Source organism: Carassius auratus, unplaced genomic scaffold (assembly GCF_003368295.1).
Source record: "Carassius auratus strain Wakin unplaced genomic scaffold, ASM336829v1 scaf_tig00216774, whole genome shotgun sequence".
In the NCBI taxonomy this organism is placed as follows: domain Eukaryota; kingdom Metazoa; phylum Chordata; class Actinopteri; order Cypriniformes; family Cyprinidae; genus Carassius; species Carassius auratus.
In genome coordinates this window covers 42,415-69,914 of record NW_020528732.1, presented here as the reverse complement: position 1 = coordinate 69,914, position 27,500 = coordinate 42,415, and the positions used below count along the sequence as shown (strand labels likewise).

At 35.4% G+C, this 27,500-nt stretch overlaps 1 protein-coding gene and 3 long non-coding RNA genes across 5 annotated transcripts; 1 reads left to right on the top strand and 3 right to left on the bottom strand.

The window, feature by feature from the left end:
* Positions 1-2,323: 2,323 nt before the first annotated feature.
* Positions 2,324-4,034, bottom strand: LOC113098950 (uncharacterized). The gene is made up of 2 exons (XR_003289249.1): positions 3,691-4,034; positions 2,324-3,242 (listed from the first exon to the last, which is right to left on the bottom strand). It is a non-coding gene; the product is annotated as an uncharacterized LOC113098950 (long non-coding RNA).
* Positions 4,035-13,198: 9,164 nt separating this feature from the next.
* Positions 13,199-14,318, bottom strand: LOC113098948 (uncharacterized). Of its 2 annotated transcripts, XR_003289247.1 has the most exons (4): positions 14,264-14,318; positions 14,066-14,130; positions 13,756-13,968; positions 13,199-13,667 (listed from the first exon to the last, which is right to left on the bottom strand). It is a non-coding gene; the product is annotated as an uncharacterized LOC113098948 (long non-coding RNA). The 2 variants fall into 2 exon arrangements; XR_003289246.1 differs by lacking the exon at positions 13,199-13,667 and having other exon boundaries at positions 13,674-13,968.
* Positions 14,319-14,320: 2 nt separating this feature from the next.
* LOC113098949 (uncharacterized) lies at positions 14,321-15,261 on the bottom strand. The gene is made up of 3 exons (XR_003289248.1): positions 15,221-15,261; positions 14,447-14,514; positions 14,321-14,360 (listed from the first exon to the last, which is right to left on the bottom strand). It is a non-coding gene; the product is annotated as an uncharacterized LOC113098949 (long non-coding RNA).
* A 2,978-nt stretch (positions 15,262-18,239) lies between these two features.
* On the top strand, positions 18,240-24,103 carry LOC113098951 (interferon-induced protein 44-like). Its single transcript, XM_026263992.1, has 7 exons — positions 18,240-18,577; positions 21,929-21,962; positions 22,423-22,630; positions 22,812-22,958; positions 23,298-23,472; positions 23,682-23,782; positions 23,869-24,103. The coding sequence occupies exons 1-7, from the start codon at positions 18,532-18,534 to the stop codon at positions 24,040-24,042; spliced, it is 885 nt and encodes a 294-aa protein (XP_026119777.1). The 5' UTR covers positions 18,240-18,531; the 3' UTR covers positions 24,043-24,103.
* The last annotated feature ends 3,397 nt before the right edge of the window (positions 24,104-27,500 follow it).

Genomic DNA, 27,500 nt, shown 5'->3' with positions numbered 1-27,500 from the left:
GTGCAATTAAAAGGAGCAGAGTGTCCGGCTGACATGTCTGTTTTGTCTTCATGAACCAATTTTGGACAGGCTCCACAGGCACAGTAATGGTCTACACACAGTGCTTTAAGTGGCCCAAAAGAGGTGCAGGTACTCTATTATAGCCTATTTCATTACCGGGGGGGGGGGGGGTTATGTGGTCTTGGGTGACGGATGGGGGGCTTATGATATTAGACTTCGTAGCCTATAATAAAAGATAATGAATTTCAAACCTTAACTAAACACATTTTTATTCAAAGATCAACCGTCTGTCATTACTCTTTAGTCTGGAACAAGAAACAGCAACATTAAAATCATGAACTCAAATGTCATTGTAAAAAAAGAAAAAAAACAATGACTTTTGTAACAGTGCGTAAATCAGACCTTTCTGTTACACTTAACGTTAATAAGCTTAAACGAAAATAACGAAAAAATTGTGTAGCGGAGTATTTTTTGTACACAGTGCCGCGAACTGTCAATCACTCCTGTATGCGTGCATCACTGTCCTCCTCACAGCTGCAGCAACTTGCGCTCTCTCTCTTCATCAAGCTTTAAAACAAAAAGGGGACAAAAATATAATATTGTCTTTGTGCATAGGCTATAGATTAATTAGATAAATGAATATCTAAATTTGTGCCTAGCCGCCTACGGTATTTTTTTAGAATTTAGAAAAAAGATGCTATAGCCAATGAGCAGCCAGCAGGGGCTGCAGGACGACTCAACCTCCGCAGACAGTTTTTAATGTTTATCAGACAATAAATACTCAGTATTTTGCTTTAGTATAATTTTCGGGACAATTAGGGCCAGAGTCGGGACAACAGTTTAGATTTCGGGGCTGTCCCGAATTTTTTCGGGACGTCTGGTCACGCTTCCTGAAAGAGCTGCATTACTTCATTAGGTTGAGTCTGACCTGTAGTTATAGCATACAGTCTTGGTGAGGCGTCAGTCATCGAGTTTCACACACTTTCTCCGGCCACGTTGAATTGTTGACACTTAACAGTGGGAAAAGCGACACATGCGCTATTCTCTTGTATAATTGAGGGTGAATGGGTAATTGGGTAATGTACTTTCTGCTGACGTTGGGATGAATTAGGAAGCTTGCATTAAATCGGCAGTGCAGGGAAAAGATTAAATCCTCTATTAAACATGTCCAAATGAGCGTACCGGTACGCTAAAAGCACGTTCTGGGCGCACGGAGAGGTGGCGGTACGCTCAAAAGCTATATTTGGAAGTGGCGGTACTGAGTACCGGTGCGTACCGGCCCACTTAAAGCACTGGGTCTACAGCATGATCTACAGCTAGTATAGGAGTGTTGATTATAACCAGTGGATAATTCAATCAACATACATTTAATACATAAATAAAATAAAGAATAAGTAGGAGGACAAGAAGAATAATATACCTGTAGGTGACCGCTGTTCTATTCCTCGAGCGAGGGACGACCTCCCCCTCAGAAGAAAGGGACTGCTGTTCTATCCAGCTGGAGAGAACACCCTTTGCTGCTATGGCTGCAGGGGACTGCTCTTCATCCTTCAGCAGAGGATGAACACCCCTGCTACTTAAATAAGAGGGAACTTGCTATTCTTTCCCTCGTGTTTTAGAGGGGAGAATACCCCTCTCCTAGCATGAGCCGCATTAAGGACATCTCTATAACATTAACTTTCTCTTTTGCAGGAAGGGAATAGGGAAAAATTCGGGGGGTCTTCACACTACCCCTTTGCCAGCCAGTAGGCTTTATTAAGGATATCTCAATAACACTGTCTTTTCTCTTTGCCGGACTGGAACAAGGTTGGTTTTGGGGGGTTCAGGCAGTAATACTTCTCACTATGTTTTGGGGGTTAGTGTCAAAGCTCTTGAATGTTCAATTATTCTGAGAGAAAGAACCCACATAAGGAACCATACCGCCAAAAATAAAATTGTTTAATAAACTCAAGTAAACTTGCCAAAGTGGTTCCTGTCTGAAATGTGATGAGTTAAAGATCAAACTATTACAATCAGTCAGATTACTGTCATTTGTATCACTCTCTCCACCCGTCTCTTCTGTGTTTCTATGGAAGACTCTGCAGGTGAATTGTGGTCTGTTTGCAGAGAGATTCCAGAATGTGTGTGTTTGTGTGAGGAGCCTCTGTTTCCCACTTATGCTGAGCCCATACAGGAGCGCCGGGATCAGTGAGCTCACAGATACACCATCACCATCCTGGATGTTCTCTGCTGATAAACCTCATCCATGGACACATCCTCTCACTGATGGAACTCAAGGGTCCTCACTTCATCCCACTGCTCAAGGTTACCACAACAACCAATATAAACACACTACTCACATTGCATTTAATTATTCACAAGCATTCAATTATTACATGTTTATTTTCAAAAACACTTCAACAGGTGAAGTTTTCAACATTTTACACAAGGAAAATTATACTTATTTTAAGACTTAATTTGCATGTTTACATTATTTTCATTAAAAATAAGCAGAATCCATTTAACAATTCTTAGTTGCTTACTGTATTATAAAAAATACAGTTGTAAAATACAATTGTAACTATAGCTACGTTGTCATATTGGTTGTACAGAATTTAATTCATACTAATTTATAAAAACAAGAAGAAATTCTGCTGAACTGTAATGAAAATAATATAACAGGTACAAAACTGCCTTAAAATCCTGCATTTGTATGCAAAATATAATTTTATATTTTTTCTTCTGATTCCTGGATTAAAATATAATAATGTTGAAATACAACATTTATTTGTAAGATTTGTATTGAGAAAAAAAAACATTTAAATATTCTTAATGTTTGTAACAATCTTGTTTATGTTGTCAGTTAAGTCAGATGTTCATGAGGTTTTTAAAATATTTGATACCATCAGTATTTAATGTCACATTTCAGCTCTTTTATGATTTTATATAAAGCACAAAACATTAACACAATATTAAATGAGCTCAGTCTCTGTCTAGACACCAGTGTATGTGCCATTGTAATAGAAAGGCTTGTTTGAGACACAGTGACCTACGACCTCTGGAGTCCATCTCTGAATCTTCGGCAGGCCCTTCTCATCTGGTCGCACGATGACCGTGCTGTGGGACGCGAGTGAGGGGTCCTTGTCGAAAAAGCTGAAGGGACGCAGGAAGAATCCCACTGCGTTTCCTGGAGTCGCTGTGTTGGGAATATCTTCAGAATGAGGAATGTGTAAGAATCCCACCGTCACCCAAGCAACCAAATCCTGTAAAAAAAAAAAAAAAAGATATATATTATATTAATATAACAAAATGTTATATATGTATATTATATTATGAAAATAGTAATAATAAATGAAAATATGAAATTATTTTTTTAATGAAATGATAATCTAAATAATAAGCTAAAACTGCCAGTAGGTGGTGGTAAATGTCTTAATGATTAAGTCAGTTTTGTGCTGCTTCCTATTTAGTTTTGATTGCACAATGGTGTGTGTGTCCTGGGCTCCAGGGGTTGGTAAAGTTAACATATTTCAGATCAATGGTTTCAAGGCTGTTGTCCATTCCTGTTCCAAAAAATGATCCCTATTCAGTAAAACCTTTTTATGCATTTATCTCTTATTTGCCCTCTGTTGCATTTGTAATTTGCACTGTGATCTCAAAATTGATTATTTGACTTCAGATTGTACATCGATAAGCAAGAGATAAACTCACCTGCAATGTCAAGGTCCACTTTGTAGTGAATTAAATGGGTGTGCAAGTTGCCAAGAACATAGTTGTAAACCCTGGTTCGATAGTTTAGCTCCAACCCTAATTAAACACACCTGAATAAGACAATCAGTGTTTTCGGGATTACTAGATAGATACAGGCAGCTGAGTTTTTATGAGGGTTGAAGCTAAACTCTGCAAGATAGTGGCCCTCCAGGACCGGAGTTGCCTATCCCTGGTTTAGTCCATTTTCCTTGAGGTTCCTTTTTTGTTGTGATGCTTGCTGCTACACAATGGTGCTACATTGTTGTGTCCAATGTTTCTAAATTTTTTATGTACGTTTAATTGGATTCTTTAATTTACATTTATTCATTTAGCAGACACTTTTATTATTTCATGTTGTGGACCACAAAATAGCTATTGACTTATCATTAAGATACAATTTTTAACAAAAAACTAAATAAATTATAAAATGATAAACTTCACAACTGAACCTTTAAACTCATTTTTAAAGAAAAGAGATGAATCAGAAGTATAAATTATTATGTCATTTAAAACGGATGTGGGTGAATTGGTCTGAACAAAAACAGCAACCTGGAATATTGAAAATGCTCATTCATTCTCTGCCAGTAGGAGATTTTTTATATCAGAAATATAGTAGTTTCTCGGTAATGAGAAAAGAGTGAAAAAATGATAGTCTATATTGACGAGGAAAGTACACTGATGAGTTACCAGCATAAGCCTACATTTAATTTTAGTCATTTTAACTTAGGGCTGTCAATCAATTAAAATATATAATTGTGATTTATCACACATTTTTATCTGTTCTAAATGTACCTTAAATTAATAATCCCGCCCCTCCATATTTAAGTTGCTTAAATATCTTAATTTGACTAAGGCCTATAATATGATAAAACAGCACTGCTTTTTTTCCCCCACAAATGCACGCTTGATGTTTACGTTTTATGAAGATTTTGATAGATTTTTGCTTGGTGCAGTGCTGAAAAGTTGCTATGTGGCATTATGTACCTTTAATAAAAAAATAGATCTGAAGATGTATATGACTGATAAACAGACAGAGTACCGGCGGGTAGCACAGATAGGCTACACTACTTACTCTGCACTGATCTGTCATTAGTCCTGTCCCCTGCACGGCTTACAGTAACGCTCCTTCACATCACAATCAAATACATCTCACTCCCTGAAATTTTTTTGATGTCATAATCTATTAAAACATTTATTTGCGTATTATTATACACAATCCCTTATGAAAATTAACCACAGTATTACTATAGTAAATGTATAGTAACGCTAGCCAGGTATTTATTTATTTATTATTATTTTTATTTTTTTATTACCAATTATAGCCTATAACCACAGTTTTACAAACAGTTAGTGTAGAAAAACATTGTTTTTACGATGGTTTAACTAGTAGCCAATAACCATGTTTTTATATATATATATATATATATATATATATATATATACAAATTTTCATGTTATATTTTTAATTTACGGCATGTCAGAAAACGACACCTCTGGTCATTTCGTTGGGTCATTTGTCCAGTCACATATACCATACAGACAGTCCGACTCAATACGGCTCAGTTTTTATTCGTATGTTGCTCTGTCGAGTGGCAGAAATAATTTTATGTAAGCCATTCTGAGTGTACACCATGCTTTTCCAATGAGGGTGAAAGGACGCCGACTCTGCCCACACAGCTATGACATGACACCGAACAATTAAATACTAACGTGCCTAGACTTTTGCACAGTAGTGGCACGGTGAACGGCTGCACTGTTTCTACTGAATATGAGGCTCCAGCGTGATCAAACAGATGAAAGAGACAATTCTCAATTTTTGGTCACACAGTAAAGGTATAATTTGAAAATGCAAACTATTAGCAGTTTGAAATATCAAGAATAATAAGAGGGTTAATAAGAAATATCTCTAAATGCTGGAACGTTCTCATTTTGCTCTGCATATGGTATGCATATGATTTATTTTATTTTATTTTTTTAACCAAGAATGAACCGACATGAAAACATTTAGCTTTTAATGTGTGTATTTAAATATATGTAGGACTATTATTTATTGACTGTTTAATAACAATGCATAAGAGCTTTTGTGTAAAGGTCTTTCTTTCATTTTTTGATGTGTAGACTGTCTTAAGACTATCCCATGTTTTGAAATTAACTCACTGTAAATTTTCTAATGGATTTTAAGAGTGTTACAATGTTATATTATAATGTTGTTGTTTTATTTCCTCCTTTCATCTCCGTTAACAAACCAACATTTTACAATTACATTCAGTTCGCAATCTGTCCCTTTCTTATATTGTTTAAAAATAATAAATTAATAACACAGCCCATGAGACCAGTTTCGGTAACTGTTTTATTTGAGCTCCATCAAATTTCTACAGAAACATTCTATTGCCCTTTACTGGGTCAGGGACTATTTGTTTTAGCAGATGGTATTTAAATGGTATAACTTTAAAAAAGTAACTTAAATTACATAGATGGATAATGAACAGAACAGACCATATTTATAGTAAAGCAGAGCTTTCAAGACTGTAGGAGCCTACAGAAACTCAAATGTCCATGTTTTTACCTCTTTGATGATACACAATCAAAAAAAAAAAATCATTGTTTTATGGTAAATATACGTATTCTGGCTTTTTCAATATTGAAAAAATAATGTATTTTAATTAATTAAGTAAGTTAATTACCTTAATAAATCATTTTGCAGTAGTTAATTTAAAATACAAACAAATGTTATGATATAATATATGTCATCAAGTGATTTAGTTTTACATCACATGAAGAACATGTTTTTGAAAAGAAGCAGAAACATATTCAGCATCATATGTTTTAGAATGTCACCATGCCTCCAATAGCTGAGGCATTATTTGTGTTTTTAGTTCTAAATCAGTGATTCTCAACCTTTTTTTTTTTACTTTACCGCACTTTTTACTTGGCCACACTATAGTCTACGTGCAAGTATCACAGGCCACACGCAGATCATTTACATATTATGTCACCAATACAAACAGGGCCTGGTTCCCCAGAACGTTCTTATCACTAAGTAGTTCTTAACCTATTCCTTAAACTCTCTCTTAACCTTATGGCACAATTCCCATCACGTTCATACGCTAAGTATATCTTCTGTAAGTCACACTTTTGTAAGATTGGTCTGGACCATTCTTAAGCTCTCTCTTAGAGTTGTTTGAGCTCAAGACGCTACTGTACAGCAGTCTTTCGATATCAGCACAGCCTAGTACAAGTCAAAGACTGTTGTATGTTAACAATGTTGTGGCTCAACAATGATTTTATGTTATGGACATTTTAAGACTCATAACAAAATATGTTTGCAATGGATACAGGCCTATTTATGAAGTTGACTTCATGTGGTATCAGAGCTAATATGGTGGTAATTAGCCTAGGCTTTTTCGCAATGTAATTAAAGCGTTTAAATTGGCAATTACTTTTGATAATTAAAATCTGGCAAACAATTTGGCTCAAAATGGCTAAGATCTATAAACGGGTAAGCATGGTGGTGTCCACTAAACGACCAACTTTGGCAGCGATCCAACATGTCCTCAATTGAATCAAAGACGCAGCCGGACGCGGAGCTTAGTCGATGTAAATTGTTTATTCAGCAAATCTTAAGCCCTTTTGACATTTTACCTGACTTGGCTATATTTAAAAAAAAAATTGGCTCCCAAGACAACTCATTATGGAGCTACTGGACCTTCTCAGACCTGCGCTTGCCAGGCTAATGCGGCGGAATTTTGCTTTAAGGCCTGAAGTCCAGCTGCTTGCAGCGCTACATTATTTATTTATTTATTTATTTATTTTTTGCTACAGGGAGCTTCATCGAGGTCGTGGGAGAGGGCTACGGCCTAATCAAGACCTCGGTGTGGAGGTGCGTCCACACTGTCACCAACGCCCTTCTGCGACATGCCGGGGATTACATCAGTGATTGATCAGACGTACATATCGAGAAAGGGATACGCGGCCATAAACGTGCAGGTTATAGTGGACCATAGGGGTGTGATATCTGACCTGGTGGCAAGGTCCAGCAAAACTTCAAGTTCCTCTGACGAGAAGCTTGGTGCCCTTTTTTACGTTGCTTCCCCAGCATATTCTGTATCTAACTTTCTCTCTGTTCATTGTAGATAGGTTGCTTTTAATTTAAAACATTAACCAATGGAAATCAATGCCGCATTAAACAGAAGTAACTGCAGCTGCTTGCCAATCAATTATGATTGTAAAGTACCTTACCATTAATATAAAAGTGTATTACATAATTTTTATAAGTCGTTAAACCCATGTCAAGAAGCGGCACAAGTGGCACAATGGGATAAGGAGCGTGGATGATTAGCGAGGGATACCCGGTTCGTCTAACCGTCACAACATATCGCGTGAACATATTTGATCATTTAATTTATAGTCTATATTTTACTGATAACTTAAAATATGTTAAAATAAATGTTACTGTAATAATTTGAGGAATGTTTCATTTGCATAGAACGTGTTGTCTTTCTTAACGCTGTATTGCTCCTTCGCGTGAAGTGGAAAATCGATTCATGAGCAATCAATGCCAACTAATTCAGCACCCTGACTTTGGACAGCGCTCTTGTAATGTCAGACGTAAGTGGCAGCGTGTTAAGAAGCTTCCTAAGGGACACTTCGGGGAACACACTTAGGACCATAAACAACTTTGGTAAGATATATCTTTCGAGGCCTTCTTCCCGTGCTAAGAGTGAGCATTATCGGGGAACCGGGCCCAAACTGATAATATTACAGCCTAAATATTATGTTATATAATAGATAACATACACTGAAATAAATAAATAATTCTACTCCCCATTTATGAAACACATGATGCTGTTGGGAGCTGAAAAATTTAGTGAAATCCGCGATGAGAATTAACAGCACAATGAAGTTGTGATTGTAATTAGTATGTTGATCCAAATATGGAAAGCACTATCGAATATAATAATATGATGCTCTCTCCAGATATGTTTTGTCACATTTCTGAAATTAAGGATGATTGCTGCGTAGTATGGGTGTTTCCTTTTGCCTGAACATCTTCAAATGACTGGCGGGTGAACCAAAATCCAGCACTTTTACCTTCACTACTGATACTGCGACTTTTGTTTGTACAGTATTGTTCAAAATAATAGCAGTACAATGTGACTAACCAGAATAATCAAGGTTTTTCGGATATTTTTTTATTGCTACGTGGCAAACAAGTTACCAGTAGGTTCAGTAGATTGTCAGAAAACAAATGAGACCCAGCATTCATGATATGCACGCTCTTAAGGCTGTGCAATTGGGCAATTAGTTGAATTAGTTGAAAGGGGTGTGTTCAAAAAAATAGCAGTGTGGCATTCAATCACTGAGGACATCAATTTTGTGAAGAAACAGGTGTGAATCAGGTGGCCCCTATTTAAGGATGAAGCCAACACTTGTTGAACATGCATTTGAAAGCTGAGGAAAATGGGTCGTTCAAGACATTGTTCAGAAGAACAGCGTACTTTGATTAAAAAGTTGATTAGAGAGGGGAAAACCTATAAAGAGGTGCAAAAAATGATAGGCTGTTCAGCTAAAATGATCTCCAATGCCTTAAAATGGAGAGCAAAACCAGAGAGACGTGGAAGAAAACGGAAGATAACTATCAAAATGGATAGAAGAATAACCAGAATGGCAAAGGCTCAGCCAATGATCACCTCCAGGATGATCAAAGACAGTCTGGAGTTACCTGTAAGTACTGTGACAGTTAGAAGACGTCTGTGTGAAGCTAATCTATTTTCAAGAATCCCCCGCAAAGTCCCTCTGTTAAAAAAAAGGCATGTGCAGAAGAGGTTACAATTTGCCAAAGAACACATCAACTGGCCTAAAGAGAAATGGAGGACCATTTTGTGGACTGATGAGAGTAAAATTGTTCTTTTTGGGTCCAAGGGCCACAGGCAGTTTGTGAGACGACCCCCAAACTCTGAATTCAAGCCACAGTACACAGTGAAGACAGTGAAGCATGGAGGTGCAAGCATCATGATATGGGCATGTTTCTCCTACTATGGTGTTGGGCCTATTTATCGCATACCAGGGATCATGGATCAGTTTGCATATGTTAAAATACTTGAAGAGGTCATGTTGCCCTATGCTGAAGAGGACATGCCCTTGAAATGGTTGTTTCAACAAGACAATGACCCAAAACACACTAGTAAACGGGCAAAGTCTTGGTTCCAAACCAACAAAATTAATGTTATGGAGTGGCCAGCCCAATCTCCAGACCTTAATCCAATTGAGAACTTGTGGGGTGATATCAAAAATGCTGTTTCTGAAGCAAAACCAAGAAATGTGAATGAATTGTGGAATGTTGTTAAAGAATCATGGAGTGGAATAACAGCTGAGAGGTGCCACAAGTTGGTTGACTCCATGCCACACAGATGTCAAGCAGTTTTAAAAAACTGTGGTCATACAACTAAATATTAGTTTAGTGATTCACAGGATTGCTAAATCCCAGAAAAAAAAAATGTTTGTACAAAATAGTTTTGAGTTTGTACAGTCAAAGGTAGACACTGTTATTTTTTTGAACACACCCCTTTCAACTAATTGCCCAATTGCACAGCCTTAAGAGCGTGCATATCATGAATGCTGGGTCTTGTTTGTTTTCTGACAATCTACTGAACCTACTGGTAACTTGTTTGCCACGTAGCAATAAAAAATATACTAAAAACCTTGATTATTCTGGTTAGTCACATTGTACTGCTATTATTTTGAACAATACTGTATGTACACATAATAATAATTATTATTATTAACCATTTATTTGTTTTGCATTTATTCACAATAGAAGCAAACAATGATTACAGGATATATATTTTTAAAGGTGATAATTGTAAAATATTGGAGCATTGTTCTTAATCATTTTTGCCTATTTGGTTGATAAAGGGAAGAAACTGTAGCCTTGATTATTCTTTGGCATTTTTTCTCAGGATTTCTGTAAACAAATTCCCTTTTTATTTTTGAATATTAAAATTATGTTTTTTGAAGGGAGTTTCTGTTGCAATTTTGTTTGTTTGTTTTCACTTAGTTACCTCTATGCATTTTTTTTTTAATCAACTTTTCTTTTTTTTTTCATAGTGGAATAAACTGGAGAGAGACTGTTCTGGGCACTATGTTTATCTGCGAAAAGTTTGACATATCAATAAACACTGTAAAATGACTAGACAATGAGTGATTGATGTCATGATGTTTGTTTGTTTTCTATTCCTATAGTTCAACTGGTGGATCTAAGAATGGCAAGTTTTCAGGGTCCATTTCCATGAAACCTAGATGTGATAAATTGTTTACCTTTAATACACTATAAATACATTGTAAATATTACAGAAGGAAAATTGAGTAGTAGAAAAATATTGTGTTTAAATAATCTTCAGAGGTGTTTTTTTTTAAGCAAATGAAACATTTTGAAATTTATTTTTCACACAGTATATGCAAACTTTTGAGTTTAAGTACTGTACACTAATATTAGTGTAAACAAAGTAGCCTATTCAATACAATGGGAATCATTATACCTTCGTTAAAACACAAAACAAAAAAACACCTTTAATCAACGTATTTCTTGCTGCATCAGGGTAACTGCAGCTTCTGTCCATTCACTACAGGAACCCGGAAGCTCCCGGCATAAATGACCATATATGTACAAGTTAGTGTGACGCCTCTGCTCAACTGGGTTGCCATTGGCTTTGACGTTCCCTTGGCTCTCGCAGAACTCGCTGTGATTGGACTATCTTTTAACCCAAATTATAAACCGCTTAATGTTGCAAAGTCCGTTTGACTGTAATTATTACGTCAGTAACACCTTCAGTTAACAATGCAGTGTTGCTATGTCGTGAGAAATTACCTCTTTACCGAAATCGTAACCCTAACCCTAACCGTAAGCACAACTCCCAATACCAGCGCTAATATTACTCGCGTTCAAACAATAGGATGGCAGAGGCTTATGGGTAATTTAGTTTAAAATGTTTAATAATTAAAAAAATGGGAAAATGCAATCTTTTTTAACAAAGGGTCATCTAAACATGTTCATTGTGTAAACATTAATGACATATTGAAGAGGCAGGCTGAAATTCGATATTTTACTAAGTGCACTTTTTTAAACACCTTTATACCACCTTTCCATATATGTTTGAAAACTCTGTCCAACATTATTTAATTAGCATAGCATAAGTAGTTGTCCTGCCAATTTTTTCTTTGACACTATAATCAGACTTTGATTTACAGCCATTTGAAATTTACATTGTTTTGCTCTTCTAGGGGACTCTACTGGGCCCTTGGAGATGGAAGGGCAGTAAAACATACACATACCTTTTCTCATCATGGACAACAGACTGTGCTGAGTCATAATTTTTACGTTTTTCTTTTCAACAAATTGCCAATATGTAAGTTGTAAGTCATGTTTATCTTAGAATAAGAATAGAACCATAAAAATATACATCAGTGCCTATTTGGAATAGGCTCCAAATATTGAATTACATCAGGTGCAAGGATACAGTATTGAAAGTAAACAAAGACACCAATTTAAACAACCAATACATACTGTGACACTTCTTTGTACTTTCACAGTGTCAATGTGTCATTCAGTAAGACAAGGTACAAAGAGTGTGTAGTTTATAGTGCAAATCCATATAATTCATGCAATGCAAAGAATCATAATATTAAGAGCTAATTTGTGTCTCTGTGTAAAATACTCCTCATATTTGTGCTCCTCGGGTACTAAACATCAGTAATGTGCATGCTCATCTTGCTTATTGTACAGTACTGGATTCATGTTGATCTTTCCCTTGTCCATCACCTTCAGTTGTGCATGAAATTCCTGCAGCATTATAGTCCATGCAGTATCTTCTAATGCAGCTTTCAGCCTGCCCTTCATCTAACTGAATGTCATTAACGTAACCAAATGTTCATTTCTTAATTAAAACACATTTATCTATTGTTTACAAAATTAAATGGTGTATTAACCAAACACCATTCTTAATATAGAATATTCACCCTACTTTATTATCCAACACCATGTGCAGTACTTTACTGGAGGATACAACATAAAGACAACTAAAGTAGTGTATTAAGACAAATGATATACAATTTTTAACAATATAAATAAAAATATACAACAAATAAAAATGGGTTATGTTAAAACCATGTTTTTCTAATCAGATGAAGCCATGCAAATGCATGCATGGTGAAATGTCTTGAGCCCCAAAGAATCACATCAAGTTTTTAGAGCTCTCCTGCTTTTCTTCCTCTTCTTGCTTGTCAATATCCTGGACATATCATAATCTTCCATGTCATATTTTTTTTTTTGCAGTTGTTATGCAGCACCCTACAGCACAACTGATGAACAAAAGACATGTAACTAATTTAAATCAAATATCTTTATTGTCACAATACAATGAACAAGTATACAGGTGATGAAAGTCTTGGGTGCAGACTGCAGCGCGACAGTATGGATGACAAATGAATTAATTCATGAATATATATGAAATACAAATTCTGAATATATATATGCAACACACATATATAAGGGACTCAATTCAGGTAGAGAACAATATATGTTAAAAATTATGCTATACAGAGAGCATGAATTGAAAACAATAATAATCACAGTACACATACATCTCTGCAGTAAAGCACGGTATGAATTAGTGCAAACAGAATGTCAGGGTGCATAATAATATTGAGTCCAGTCAGCATAACTGATAAGAGTGCAGGGCATATGAGGTTGGTGGGGTGTGTATGGTTTTACTGGTATGAGTTCAGTTCAGTCTGATTGCCTGTGAAAGGAACTTGTCTCACTGTCTGCTGGTGTAGGTTCTGTGATAACGTCTGCCTGATGGTAACAGTGAGAGCAATCCATGGCTCGGCTGGCTGGAGTCTCTGACGGTCCTCCCCACACTCCACCTGGTCTAGATGTCCTGGAGGGACAAAACATGTATTTAGGGTATGGTAAATCAATAAACAATATATAGTATTTTTATTTATAATTGTTGCACTGGACTTAACATTGATTCTTGTTGGGGATATTGGCCAAAAGAATCCCACCACAACTAGCTCTCGTTGTTTAGCTGTGATGTTTACTTTTACAGGCCGTAACATCTGAGCTGTCGCAGTAGAGCGGTTTGTGAATGCAGTCTTCACAGAAGATAACTGATGGGTTCAGGTAGCAGTGATGCACTTGGTGGCCATTCAATTGATATCTTCATCAACTGGCTTCATCTTAATTCAAACAAACAGACAAAACAATAAGTCAGCAATAAATAACCATTCTAGAGTAATAGTGTTGGTGAATACAGGTGCAGGTGTCAGTACTCACCATATTCAGTCATTTCCTTCCCAAATCACAGAGATGATGCACAGCTGATTTGCTCATTTTAGGAGCTATAAAAAAAATGTATATGTGAAAAACTATAACTGCGGACTTGAAAAGTCTTTTGAGAGATCAACATCAATGTTGTACCACACATAACTGCATTGAATTCAGACATACAAATGGAAATGTGAAACTTTTCACCTTTCTGTCTTTTCTTTTGGGGCACAAGAAGTCCATGTTCATTCCTCATTTCTTTAGGACTGGTTTGACTGATTTTCTTTGCGTTTCTGGTCTTCAGCTGTAAAACAAGAAAATATTTATTGACCCCATGTTTAATCATTATTGTTGTTTAAAAATATAAATAAAGCAGATATCATTATATACTTCAAGCACAAGTTCCTTGGCAACTCTAGTAGGCTCCTGAGTTCATCTGTACACATCAGATTCAGCGTCTGAGAAAATGCCATCATGCAATCTCTCAGTTTCTGCCTTACAACAGAGCATAAAATAATGTGTGAGTGAGGGAGTACAGCATGAAGATGAAGTGAAAAAGGCAGAGAAAGGCAGAATTTTGTGTATAAATTTAACAGAATGAGGGGAACATTTAAGAGATTTAAGAGAACAGTATTGTCTGTTGGTGTGGATGCTAAAATACTTCTCATTATAGTTATTGGTCTTTGTGTGAACAACTTTAAGTGATCTGATTTGCCCAAATTCATTGAAGATCTGATTTGTAGCACTTGAAAAGTTAAACTAGGATTTCCATTCTCTTGCTTCTAAGACAGATGTGTTCAGTAACATCACCACAGAAAGAAAGGCAGACTATGAGGTGTGGACAGATATCATGTACTGTTGAAACAGGAAGAGGCGGCACCAATTTGTAAAGATTAATAAAGAATACAATGGACTTCATTTAAACTTCATGATATAAACACTCTTACAATGGGCACAATCTGATGGGAGCTGTGGTAATGGCCGATAACAGCAGTAGGAGTAAAAGTTGTAGAATTTTGTATAAGTACGCTTGTGCAATATAATATGATTATTGGATGAATTATTACTACTACAACATGCTCTTTGTTGAGTGTTCTTCCTGATGGGCTAAGTGAACCAAAATTTAAGAAACATCAAATGCTGAGAAAAATGTATCTGACGTACCATTGGAAGTGTTTGCCTTTGCAGCTTTTGGTCTTCTTCATAAATGCACAAGATGGTCAAATTCAAATCTCATGACAGGCCTTCCTGAAATATAAACATGTTGAGACAGTGTGTTAAAATGATCTGTGACCAAAATATTTGATTAACACATAATATAAGGATGCGTTCATTAAAGCAAATCAGTTATAACTAAGAGTCTTCAACATTACCTGTGAAGGGTTGATCCTTTGAAGGACTTGTTCAGCCCCCTTGACAGCTTCTTCAATATCAGCATTGGGAGCGTGGAGTTGAAGTTCCCTGTTAATTCTAGCAGAGCGAGAGAGAGAGCGAGAGAGAGCGAGAGAGAGAGAGAGAGAGAGAGAGAGAGAGAGAGAGAGAGAGAGATTTTACAAGAGATGGCTTCTTTAAAGATCTGCTGGATTACAGGTTGTTGTGGAGTATGTAATCCGACATAACTGCAAGACAGAAAAAACACTGAATTACAATTACTTCACAAAAAGATATTAAAGGCATGGCAAACTTAGTGGTTACTGTGCTTTACAAATAGTGTAGAGTAAAAACAGTTACTGTGGTAAAATCCTGGTAAATGTCGTGGTTATTGTGTGTTAGTAACTACAAATACCAGAGTAAAACTATGGTTACTACGGTAAACCCATAGTAAATGTCGTGGTTATTGTGTGTTAGTAACTACAAATACCAGAGTAAAACTATGGTTACTATGGTAAACCCATAGTAAATGTCGTGGTTATTGTGTGTTACAAAGTCCAGAGTAAAACTACGGTTACAGTAGGAGAAGCATGGTAAATATGCTGTAGTTACTGTGTGTGTATTGGCTACACATGACGTGGTCAAGCAAAAGTTAGGCTAGTATTGTAAAAATATGCTAAATGTGTGGACTTTTTACACGATCACGATTATCACGCGATATTGGGTTGGGTGCTTTGTTGTGCTTGTATTAGTCATGTCTAAAAGCTGAAGACCCATATGTCACATCATAAATTTATTTAAAACTGCAACAGGTCTATAAACAGTACAGGTTAGCTTAGGCTAATGACAATGGTAGGCTAGCTGAGCAGCCCACTGACCCATAATTGGAGCATAAACTGCCCTTTAAAAACACGGCCCTGTCTAACGTGATGCAGAAATACTGAAATAATTAAAACAATACGCTTAACCACGTGATATCATTACAAAAAGAAGAACAAAAAAATATATTTACCCTTGCTTACCTGTTTGAAGGTGTACGCGCATCAGGTGAACTGAACGAGCCTCGCTAGTGACGTCACTGCCGCTGAAGATGATGCGTGTTATTTGGACGCATCTGCTCTCCACCGAAATTAATGGGAAGGATTGGCGTATCATATGCACGCAAAAATGGCATTTGGCGTATGCATTACACGCAAATAGAGAGTGTAAAGTCGTGTTATTTATACGCAGACTGATGAGAATGGGTTGTAAGATGAGTGCTGTCTGTCACTGTCTTAAATCAGTTCTGTGAATGACTGTATGCTCATTCTCTATAAAGTAGCAACAATGTCGTTTGTAAAATACAGTACTGTGCAAAGTCTTAGGCACATTAGTATTTTCACCCCAAAAAAAGGGTTTCAAGCCAGTTATTTATATCTTTTGCTGTAGTGTGTCTGTAGGGAAATATCAGTTTGCTTTTAATTGTAATAACAATCTATTGCGATTGTGAATGCACAAGCAGTTGGACACAGCAAAATGAATGTTTGGAAATGTAAACTGATATTTTCTACCGACACACTACAGCAGAATATATAAATAGCCCAACACCATTCTTTTAAGTGAAAATACTAACGTGCCTAAGACTTTTGTACAGTAGTTAGTGTATGTATAAAGTACTGTATGATTACATTAATAAGTATATTTAGTACATTAAGTATATTAAGTATATTTAAATGAGTCTAATTAAAGTATGTGTTCGTTCATATGTGTTAAGGGCTTGATTTTCGCTGGAGGAAACAGCTGTGGTGTGATGAGCGGTGACAAGCAAAAACTTTACAGTACATGAGAAAGCGACTGCTTCTTCGTGACCTTTTGTAAACTGTATTTATGACACAGATACAGATATTCTAACAATCTATCGATAAACACACACCTTATGTCCTCTGTCTCTGTTTGAGCTCGCGCTGCTCCGCCGTGGTCTGCGGATTGAAGAGCGCGCTGAAAGACGAGGAGGAGACCGACTGACTCTGAGGCGATCGGATACCAGTTCCATACCCAACCCTTCTTTTAAGAAATATATTTTTTGATAAACGAACTCAAAACTGGCTACTCCTTGCTGGAGTGTGAGGTGATTTGTGTCACGTGCAGGTGCGATGGATCGCGTAAGTTACAAACCAATAGGATGTCGGAATGGTATCTGTTTATACTTCTCATCCAACCACAATCAAATTCACTCCATCCGGATGGCGCGATTTATCTGGATAGGTTTTTTTTTTTTTTTTTTTTTTTTTGAATGGTGACAAGCCGGAATGAAAACACGCCTAAAGGAAATAGCAGTAACGAAGCTATTTTTAAAATGTAAGGAGTAGAAAGTACAGATACTTGCGTGAAAATGTAAGGAGTAGAAGTAAAAAGTCGGCTGAAAAATAATTACTCAACTAAAGTATAGATACCCCAAATTTCTACTCAAGTACAGTAACGAAGTATTTGTACTTCGTTACTTGACACCTCTGCCTACAGGCGAGTATGATAACAATTGAGTTAAGTCGGCCTTATTCTCTTCAGTTTTATGAAGCTGTTGAGGAGAATGGTAGGTGGAAAATCTTTCTCCGGTCGTACAGAAATAAAATGTTGTCAGATATTTTATTTTCGACATCTCAGTAAACGTGCGATTGATGAGCTCAGCCTTTGTCTCTGTGTGGTCCTTTCCGGGAGGGTCGAGAGAACGAACCAGTAGAGAGGGGTTACACTTGCACCACACAGACTAACACAATTCATCTCACTGATTGCATGCACATCTGAGGCCAATTCACATGCTCTACAAAAGGCTGGCTCTCTTGCTCACCTGGACCGAGTGTTGTTAGCATTTAGTGCTTGAGAGAGCGTTAGCTACTCTGCAGAGCCATTTACCTTTCTGAGTTTCATTCTGTTTCTTAGCCTTAGTTCCATAATTCTAGTTCTTAGTTTTATTTCTACTATTCTAGTTTTTTTTCTTGTCTTAGCTTTAGCTTAATCTTTGTAGTTTCAACCCGTGCCTCAACCTTCTGCCTGTCTTAGTTTTACCTCTCTGGTCTTGCCCCTGTTGGAGATTGTCTGCCCCTTGCCTGATCATTGCCTGGATACAGATGGACTACTTGTGGTTCCTAATCCCACCCTTTAGAAGATCACCTGGTAAGACAGGCTAAGATCAGACACTGACAAACAGGAACAGGGGATACAAGACAAAGAGTGATGCATATAAAAGTAGAAAAGGTTAGTTTAATAAAATCACAATTCATTTTCATGCATTTCCTGATAAACCTAAAACACAATGCTTTGCAAAATTTGAAATACATAATATTGAATTTACATACACTGTCCTCAAAAGAGTTTTTTTTTTTTTTTTTGGAGTGTAGAGTAAAGCCTTACAATCCGTATCGATTTCATAAAATTGCAATGTTAAAGTTAAATAACAATGTTACCTTTATTAGAGATAACAAAACTCCCATATATATATTTTATCCAAAGCGACTTGCATTGCATTCAGGCTAACAATTTTCTATATTTTTAATATAGTTCAAATTTAAAATGGGAAATATAGTGTTTAATGTAGAACTTGACGACAATAATAACTGAGTATACAAAATAGAGGTGTGTGTGTGTGTGTGTGTGTATACATACATATATGTAAATGTATATGTATATAGTAGAAGCTGGGTGTGCTCCTCAAGAGGACTATATTGTACATTTATTAAAGTCTTATATATTTTATATGTGCAGTTCTTCAAAGTACAGACATTTACATTTAGTAGAAAGGTAAGCAAAATAAATGTAGTAACTTAATACTGATCTTCATCATGTATACGTGCAAAAAAAGAAAAAAGGAACTTCTGCAGAGATTAATGTTCGCAATGAGCTCCTCTGCGCTCTCGAAAAGGTCGCTCAGTTCGGTCCATTAAGCCGCACAGATGACAACAGGTCAACGCAACGCGAACCAATGGCGTGTCTGTGCCCACCTAAAAATAGATGCGGAATTATTTTTTTTTTTATAGTCTGAATAAAAAATGTTTACTAAACTTGTGCTATTGTTGTTTACTTAGAAAAAAAATAATAATGATAATATATATATATATATATATATATATATATATATATATATATATATATATATTTTTAAAACAACCATGTTAAATTCATGTGTAAGTTACAAATATTTTAACTGACCCCTTGTTTACATGGTGACGCGTCATGATTGTCATGTGACACACCGCAGCCACAATAACAGAGCTGCGTTCAGCCCCGACAAAACGTTGCACAACGTTTTTTTAAACAGAAACGGTGGTGCATTGAACACACTGTTCTGATGACGCAAGAGTTGTAACTATGGCAGCTGAGAAGGCCATTCTTTGTGTTCTTTGTGAAGAATTTTTGGAGCCATCTATTTAGCCTCACATTCTGACTTTATTTGTAGTTCACACGGTTTTATTCTCCTGCATTTTCTTTCTCATTTTTAGGAAAAGCACTTAATTACCATTGTTTATTTATATAGGCTACCAAATGTCATACACTTGCAATGAAGCTAAAAATATAAACAACGACATATATTGATATCCTATATTTTTACAATAAAACTCAGGACAAACATGTCTTCTAATATCCTCAGTTGTTGCGTATACCGAGCTGCAACGAACACATTTGTACATTATTTTCCTTAAGCCATTGTGCGAGTTCACTTTAATACCGCGTGCTTTATAACTGCAGTTCTGACACACCCACCAAACAAGAGAAAACGCATCTCAAACCCCGGTGCACACCGTTTCCAGGAAACATGACGTTCAACACGGAAACCGTAGCAAAACGTTGCGCACCGTTTTGAACTTGAACATGCCCCAGATGTATCGCTATTCATTTCATTTTTTTAAATTAAAATATATTCATAAACATGCTTACCATGTCAACTATCTCATATTCCGATTCTTCGTTTAAAATCTTTATAAATTATCTCGATCTATATCAAAGACAGTTTTATATAACGAGATGAGCGCTGCAGTTCAGAGTCCTGTCAGCCGGATTTAACGTACAGCATTTGAATTCCAAAGTTTCTTCCGAAATACATGAAAGTAAGTGGACGTTGACCTGGGAGAAGAATAGAGTAAACTTTATTTTTCTGCAATGTGTGTCTGATATAATAATAAAACACGTCGGCAAATTACATTTGAATAGATAGTTTTTGCTCTTCCATAGACATCAGTGTGTATTTTACAAACTACCAATGTATTTGTAACCCCCACAAACTCACTCTACCCAGGGTTTACAGGTTCTCTACTGGACTAAATACTTTCAGTGGGACAGTATCCAAGAAAACACTCAAATACCCAAAACTCGGTAACTAATAATTTTATTATTTTACAATCATAATATTAAAACCCAGGGGGCAGCAGGTTAATGCAGACATAACAGTTTAAATTTAATTAAGAAGCAATGAATGATTCCAATGATGTTAACTTCCAGCATAATAAAGTAACAACCAACAGGATATACTCAGCACAAGATTTCAGTAGTTAGGTCTAAACCAACTACATTTTGACACGACCTGCAAATTACCACTAGGAGTATGGTTGGACGGAAGCAGCGCGACAAAAATACTATCCCATAATTTTGCAGAGTAATCTGACAATAAGTGTGGCACACCCAGATTTTCATATGCACACCCAGAGTCTCTTTTCTGGCTACACTACTGACACGAACACTTTAACATGTCCACATATCGCACCTAAAACGCAAGGAAAACGCCTCCGGGCACTTGTGTTCATGAGGCGTCTGCCGTTGCTGAGCAATCGTGACCTGCTCTCTCCATGAAGACGCGGAAATTTCAGCAAAGGATAAATGGATTTGCAGCACTAAACATTGCTTGCAGTAGCTCTGCAACTAAATAAATTTAAAAATGGCAATCCATATACAGCTATGATCAGCTGTTCCTTCATCTTGGCTGAGCTTTCTAGATCGTTACAGAAAAAAAATGAAGCTACATGACCTGCAGTGTGCTTGCGGCATTCTGAAAGTTGAGATGTTTTTAACTCTATGCTGTGCAGACGCGCCTGAAAAAACGAGCACGTCACTGTGTTGCTTCAGTTATGAACGCGCATACCGCGCACCTATATTTGAAATGACGAACTTGAGTGCGCAAAAGACACGATATGTCAACGGCCCTAATACCGCACTCTTTTGTCCCAATCTCAGTGTGTTTGGGGTGGCCATATGATAGAGTTCATCCCACCGAATTTCTAGGTAATTATACGAATGGTGTTTCAAGTAACCTGTCTTACATTTTTATGAGACTTACAAAAAAAAGGAGGCAAAAACACGCACATCAATCTAAAGTTGGCAACACCAAAGCTCCAAACGTATCAAACATTTATTGTAAAAAAATTGCAGATAGAGTAAAATCACATCACAAAAACACATCATATATTCTCAGAGCTTGAGATACTATTGTAAAACTGAATACTTTATTTGATATATATATATGTTGTTTTTTCACAGAACTGGTTGGAGCATGGAGACCATTTGACTGGGGGTAAGCTACATGTTCTAAGGTTATGTGGACATTGCATTTCTACAGTATTGAGGATATCTTATAGATAGTTGTCTGTTCAGCAATGTAGTAAAATTTATATTTGTAAAAAGCCCAAATACCATTATATTTAGGCCTAACTACTGTAAAATTCTATACATTGTCTAATACATATTTCTTTTGAATGCATCTGACTCTTTAAAAAAAAAAAAAAAAAAAAAAAAAAGGATTTGAAAAGCTGATTATTTATTTATTATTATTATTATTATTTGTTCCCTTTTGCTTGGAATTATAAAATGAACCATATCTCATTTAAAATATCAATCTATAAATGTATTTAAAATGGAGATTTGTAAAAAATGAAAAATTGTAGAAATTGACAAAATTATTAAATGTTGGATCCAAATGTTTTTTATATAGTGTCATACATTATTTTAATTGCAGATAATTTTGTCTTTTGTAGACAGAAGGAAGCACTGAAAGAACGTCTAGAAAAGTTTACTCCGAGTAATCCAGATGTGACAAACATCAAGATCCTGTTGGCTGGACAAATTGGAGCAGGGAAGTCCAGCTTTATTAACTCTGTCCTTAGTGCCTTTCAGGGAGAAATAGTTAATGAAGCACTAGCTGATACTTCATCGTCAGGCGCCAGTCACAGTTTCACAAAAATCGTAAGCATTATTTGACTTCTATATTACACACACGGTAGCTGATAAGACTGTAGGAACATGATTTAAGAAAATATAGACAAATCATCCACCAAGCCAGACATTTGTTTTAAATCATAAGCATTGTGTGACATTTAAAAATATATAATTTAATATTGCCATTTCTCTTGGTCCCTACTTACAGCTGAGAACACACCGCATCAGAAGTGCAGATGCTGATTTGCCTTATGAATTATGTGACATAATAGGTTTAGAACCTGAAAAAATATCTGAGAGTCAAATAGATGACATTGTCAACACCATATATGGACGTGTGAAGGAGGGATATGAAGTAAGACATTCAATTTAAAGTTAAAGGGATCACTCACCCAAAAATGAAGATTCACAAAAGAAGATATTTTGAAGAATGCTGGTAACCAAACAGCTACTGGTTGTCATTGACTGGGATGTGAAAAACATGGTACACATTCTTCAAAATATTTTTTATTGTATTTAACAGAAGAAAGAAACGCATACAGGTTTGGATCAACTTGACCATGAGTAAATGATTACAAAATTTATTTTTGGGTGAACTATCCCTTTAACTGCATCCATTTACTTTAAAATTAACATTTGAATTTGCACAATATCTCTCACATTTATAGATTTTGTTTTCATTTCATGAATCTAGTTCAAGGAGAAACCTATCACTAGTGACGATGAACATTACAATGAAAACCCTTCACTGTCTGATCAAGCCTTCTGCCTAGTTTACGTCATAGATGGAAGTACAATCCAAATCGCTGCAGATGATAAGATAATCACAGAGAAACTGAGGCTTATTCGCCGGACCATCAGTAAAAACGGTAAAACTTTCTATGATTTTTATCATTCTTTTTTTTTTAAATACATTTCAACAATTAGATAAAGATGCTTTAAGTGAACCAATAAAAAATTTGATATTATCTGCCTTTGTTTTGGACAAGATGAGAGAAATGGAAAACACCGGTGTATATATTACAAAATGTAGATTTGTATCATTCAGATTAAAACACTTTCATCTTTCTCATTGCAGGGATTCCTCAAGTGATTGTGATGACTAAAGTGGATGAAGCAAGTCCTCTGGTCAATAATGATCTAAAGATGGTCTACAGAAGCAAGAAGATCAAAGAGAAGGTACTAAAGGTCATTTAATCATCTATACATGTTGTATGATGTTTTCTGTAGATTTACAAACAATTTTGCATTGTGTTTCTGTCCAGATGGAGTTGTGCAGTGCCACAGTCGGTGTTCCAATGAGCTACATCTTCCCAGTGAAGAACTATCATAATGAGATTGACACAAACGAAGATGTTGATGTCTTGATTCTCAAGGCATTTGATCAGATTGTGCGTTCTGCTGATGGAAGACTGAGGCTTGGTGCTTACAACGTATGAGTTTTCAGGACAAAAAACATAAATGATATCATTTAGAGTTGAATATTAAATTTACATACAATACTGAATGATTATTAAATAACCAAAAGTATATCATCATCTGAATCAAATTTCTTGTGGAACAATGTACAGGTTATAGCCAACATTTGATAATGATAAAAGTGACTCACACAGTATTATAAAATGCTAATTCCTAACATATTTAACATATTCAAATATGAAATTGTATATTCTGTCATTGCTCCTGCTGCACTGCCCTTTTCCTGTTAATGATAAAAAGTTTTCATGATTGAACCATGAAAGCTTTTGTCATAAAAACAGAGAAAATATGTCTTCATCACCAATACAAAAGTACAAAAAAGGTAGTAAAAGCCTAAACTATCTTAACATTTTAACACTGAAATCTGAAAATGAGTGATTGTAGGAACCACAAGACCTGAAAATCATTATAATTATTGAGATGACAAATGACAAAAACATATTATTATGTCAGGTGTGTGTGAGAGAAGAATGAAAAATCCTTCAGACCTTCACAAACAGAGCTTCTTTTTTGTGAGCATCTGTTGTTGTTGTCATGCTGAATTTAAGAATGGTCACCTAAAGTATATAAGGTGGCTTTACCATTCCATCTCTGTCCCATTCCACACTTTAAGAAAAATGAACAAACAGGGAGAAAATAAAGTCTTACTGGTCAAAGATTTTGTCACACATGCTTCCAATACTAGTCAAAGATCTTTCAGCAGTGATGTATACTGTTCTGTCAAAATGCTTTCAAATGATAAGCATGTTATTTGAATTATTAGCATGGAATTCAAATATTTATTTAGAATAAAGAAAGAATAGAAATTGTTACTTTATCTTTCATTATATATAAATATAATTTATTTGTATATATTAAGAGTATATAATGTATAGATTAAATCTATTTTATAAGTATTCTGTATGAATATTTATGTGTATACAATATAATATTTTCTTTTTCACATTGTTACTGTTAATAAGAGTATTGTTTTTATGTGACTAGTTAAAGATCAAATTATTATAATCAGTCAGATTATTGTCTTTTCCACCCATCTCTTGTGGGTTTCCATGGGAGACTCTGCAGGTGAATTATGGTCTGTTTGCAGAGAGATTCCAGAATGTGTGTGTTTGTGTGAGGAGCCTCTGTTTCCCACTTATGCTGAGCCCATACATGAGCGCGGGATCAGTGAGCTCACAGATACACCATCACCATCCTGGATGTTCTCTGCTGATAAACCTCATCCATGGACACATCCTCTCACTGATGGAACTCAAGGGTCCTCACTTCATCCCACTGCTCAAGGTTACCACAACAACCAATATAAACACACTACTCACATTGCATTTAATTATTCACAAGCATTCAATTATTACACGTTTATTTTCAAAAACACTTCAACAGGTGAAGTTTTCAACATTTTACACAAGGAAAATTATACTTATTTTAAGACTTCATTTGCATGTTTACATTATTTTCATTAAAAATAAGCAGAATCCATTTAACAATTCTTAGTTGCTTACTGTATTATAAAAAATACAGTTGTAAAATACAATTGTAACTATAGCTACGTTGTCATATTGGTTGTACAGAATTTAATTCATACTAATTTATAAAAACAAGAAGAAATTCTGCTGAACTGTAATGAAAATAATATAACAGGTACAAAACTGCCTTAAAATCCTGCATTTGTATGCAAAATATAATTTTATATTTTTTCTTCTGATTCCTGGATTAAAATATAATAATGTTGAAATACAACATTTATTTGTAAGATTTGTATTGAGAAAAAAAACATTTAAATATTCTTAATGTTTGTAACAATCTTGTTTATGTTGTCAGTTAAGTCAGATGTTCATGAGGTTTTTAAAATATTTGATACCATCAGTATTTAATGTCACATTTCAGCTCTTTTATGATTTTATATAAAGCACAAAACATTAACACAATATTAAATGAGCTCAGTCTCTGTCTAGACTCCAGTGTATGTGCCATTGTAATAGAAAGGTTTGTTTGAGACACAGTGACCTACGACCTCTGGAGTCCATCTCTGAATCTTCGGCAGGCCCTTCTCATCTGGTCGCACGATGACCGTGCTGCGGGACGCGAGTGAGGGGTCCTCGTCGAAAAAGTTGAAGGGACGCAGGAAGAATCCCACTGCATTACCTGGAGTCGCTGTGTTGGGAATATCTTCAGAATGAGGAATGTGTAAGAATCCCACCGTCACCCAAGCAACCAAATCCTGTGGAAAAAAATAAATAAATAAATAATAAATATATAGTATATTAATATAATAAAATTTTAATCCTGTGCAATTTACACGTTCTGCATTATAAAATACATTTCCAAGTTGCAAGTGCAGTTAAACCGTTTATCAGGAACAATCAAAGCTGACTTTCAAAGCTGAGTTTTAAGCATCATTACTCCATTCAGAAATGCTTCTTATATTCTGATTTGCTACTGAAAAAAAAAAAACATTTATTATTTATATTATTATTATTATTTTTAATTTGAAAAAAAGAGCTGACAATATATACTTTTTGATGAATTGAAAGAACAGCATAATTTGTAACGTGATTTTTGTATTTATGATCACGTGTGTGCTAAATAAAAGCTTTAATTTCTTTATATACCGACTTTAAGCTTTTGAATGGTATAGTGTATATTGTTACAGTTGGTGTAAGACTGGAGTAATGATGCTGAAAATGTAGCTTTGATCACAGGAATAAATTAAATTGTAAAATATATTCAAATAGAAAGCAGAAAAAAATCTCTATTTTTTCTATTAATTTTCCATTAAAGTTTCCTCTCTCCCTTCTCACTAATGCTATTCTTTCAGCCAAAACGAGAATGAAATCCGGACCAGAAAACACAAGTTTTGATGGATGTACAAAATAATATGAGGAAGTCAAGAATCACAATAAAGAGAGAGAGAAACATCGACATGAAACATGGATCCAAATAAATTCACGATTACAGTAAGATTTGTCTGTGTTCATCAGCCAATTTCTAGTATTTTTAAAGAACAATGTATAAAAAAAAAAAAGTAAAATAAAATAGCATCACATAAATCTAGAAATAAATCTCTTTCTATTATAAGCTGAGTGCATAATCAGATTTTTAAATTAAAAGCAGAGAAATTAAAAGATTAAAATGTCTTAAACCTGGAAATGAGTATCTTCTTGTGAATAAAATATTATGTCTTTCGTTACTTTTTAATAAGTGTGCCTCAACAGTTACCAGTCAATAAATCAGATCAACAGGTATATTCGAAATAGCTATGCATGTTTGGACACACATGAGGAGAACACCCTTATGGTCATGTGATTTATGAAAATATGCAGTTTAATGGCAATGTAATTACTTTCTATTTGAACACTCAGAGCTGACTGATTATAAACTAAACTTTAGTTAACTAAACTTTCTAAAGTCAGAAAAT

Coding starts and splice junctions, on each gene's coding strand:
- LOC113098951 (XM_026263992.1), top strand. CDS start 18,532: ATGGACTACTTGTGGTTCCTAATCCCACCCTTTAGAAGATCACCTG. Junction 18,578..21,928: donor ACCCTTTAGAAGATCACCTG/GTAAGACAGGCT, acceptor GTTTTTTCACAG/AACTGGTTGGAGCATGGAGA. Junction 22,959..23,297: donor GTGTGAAGGAGGGATATGAA/GTAAGACATTCA, acceptor TCATGAATCTAG/TTCAAGGAGAAACCTATCAC.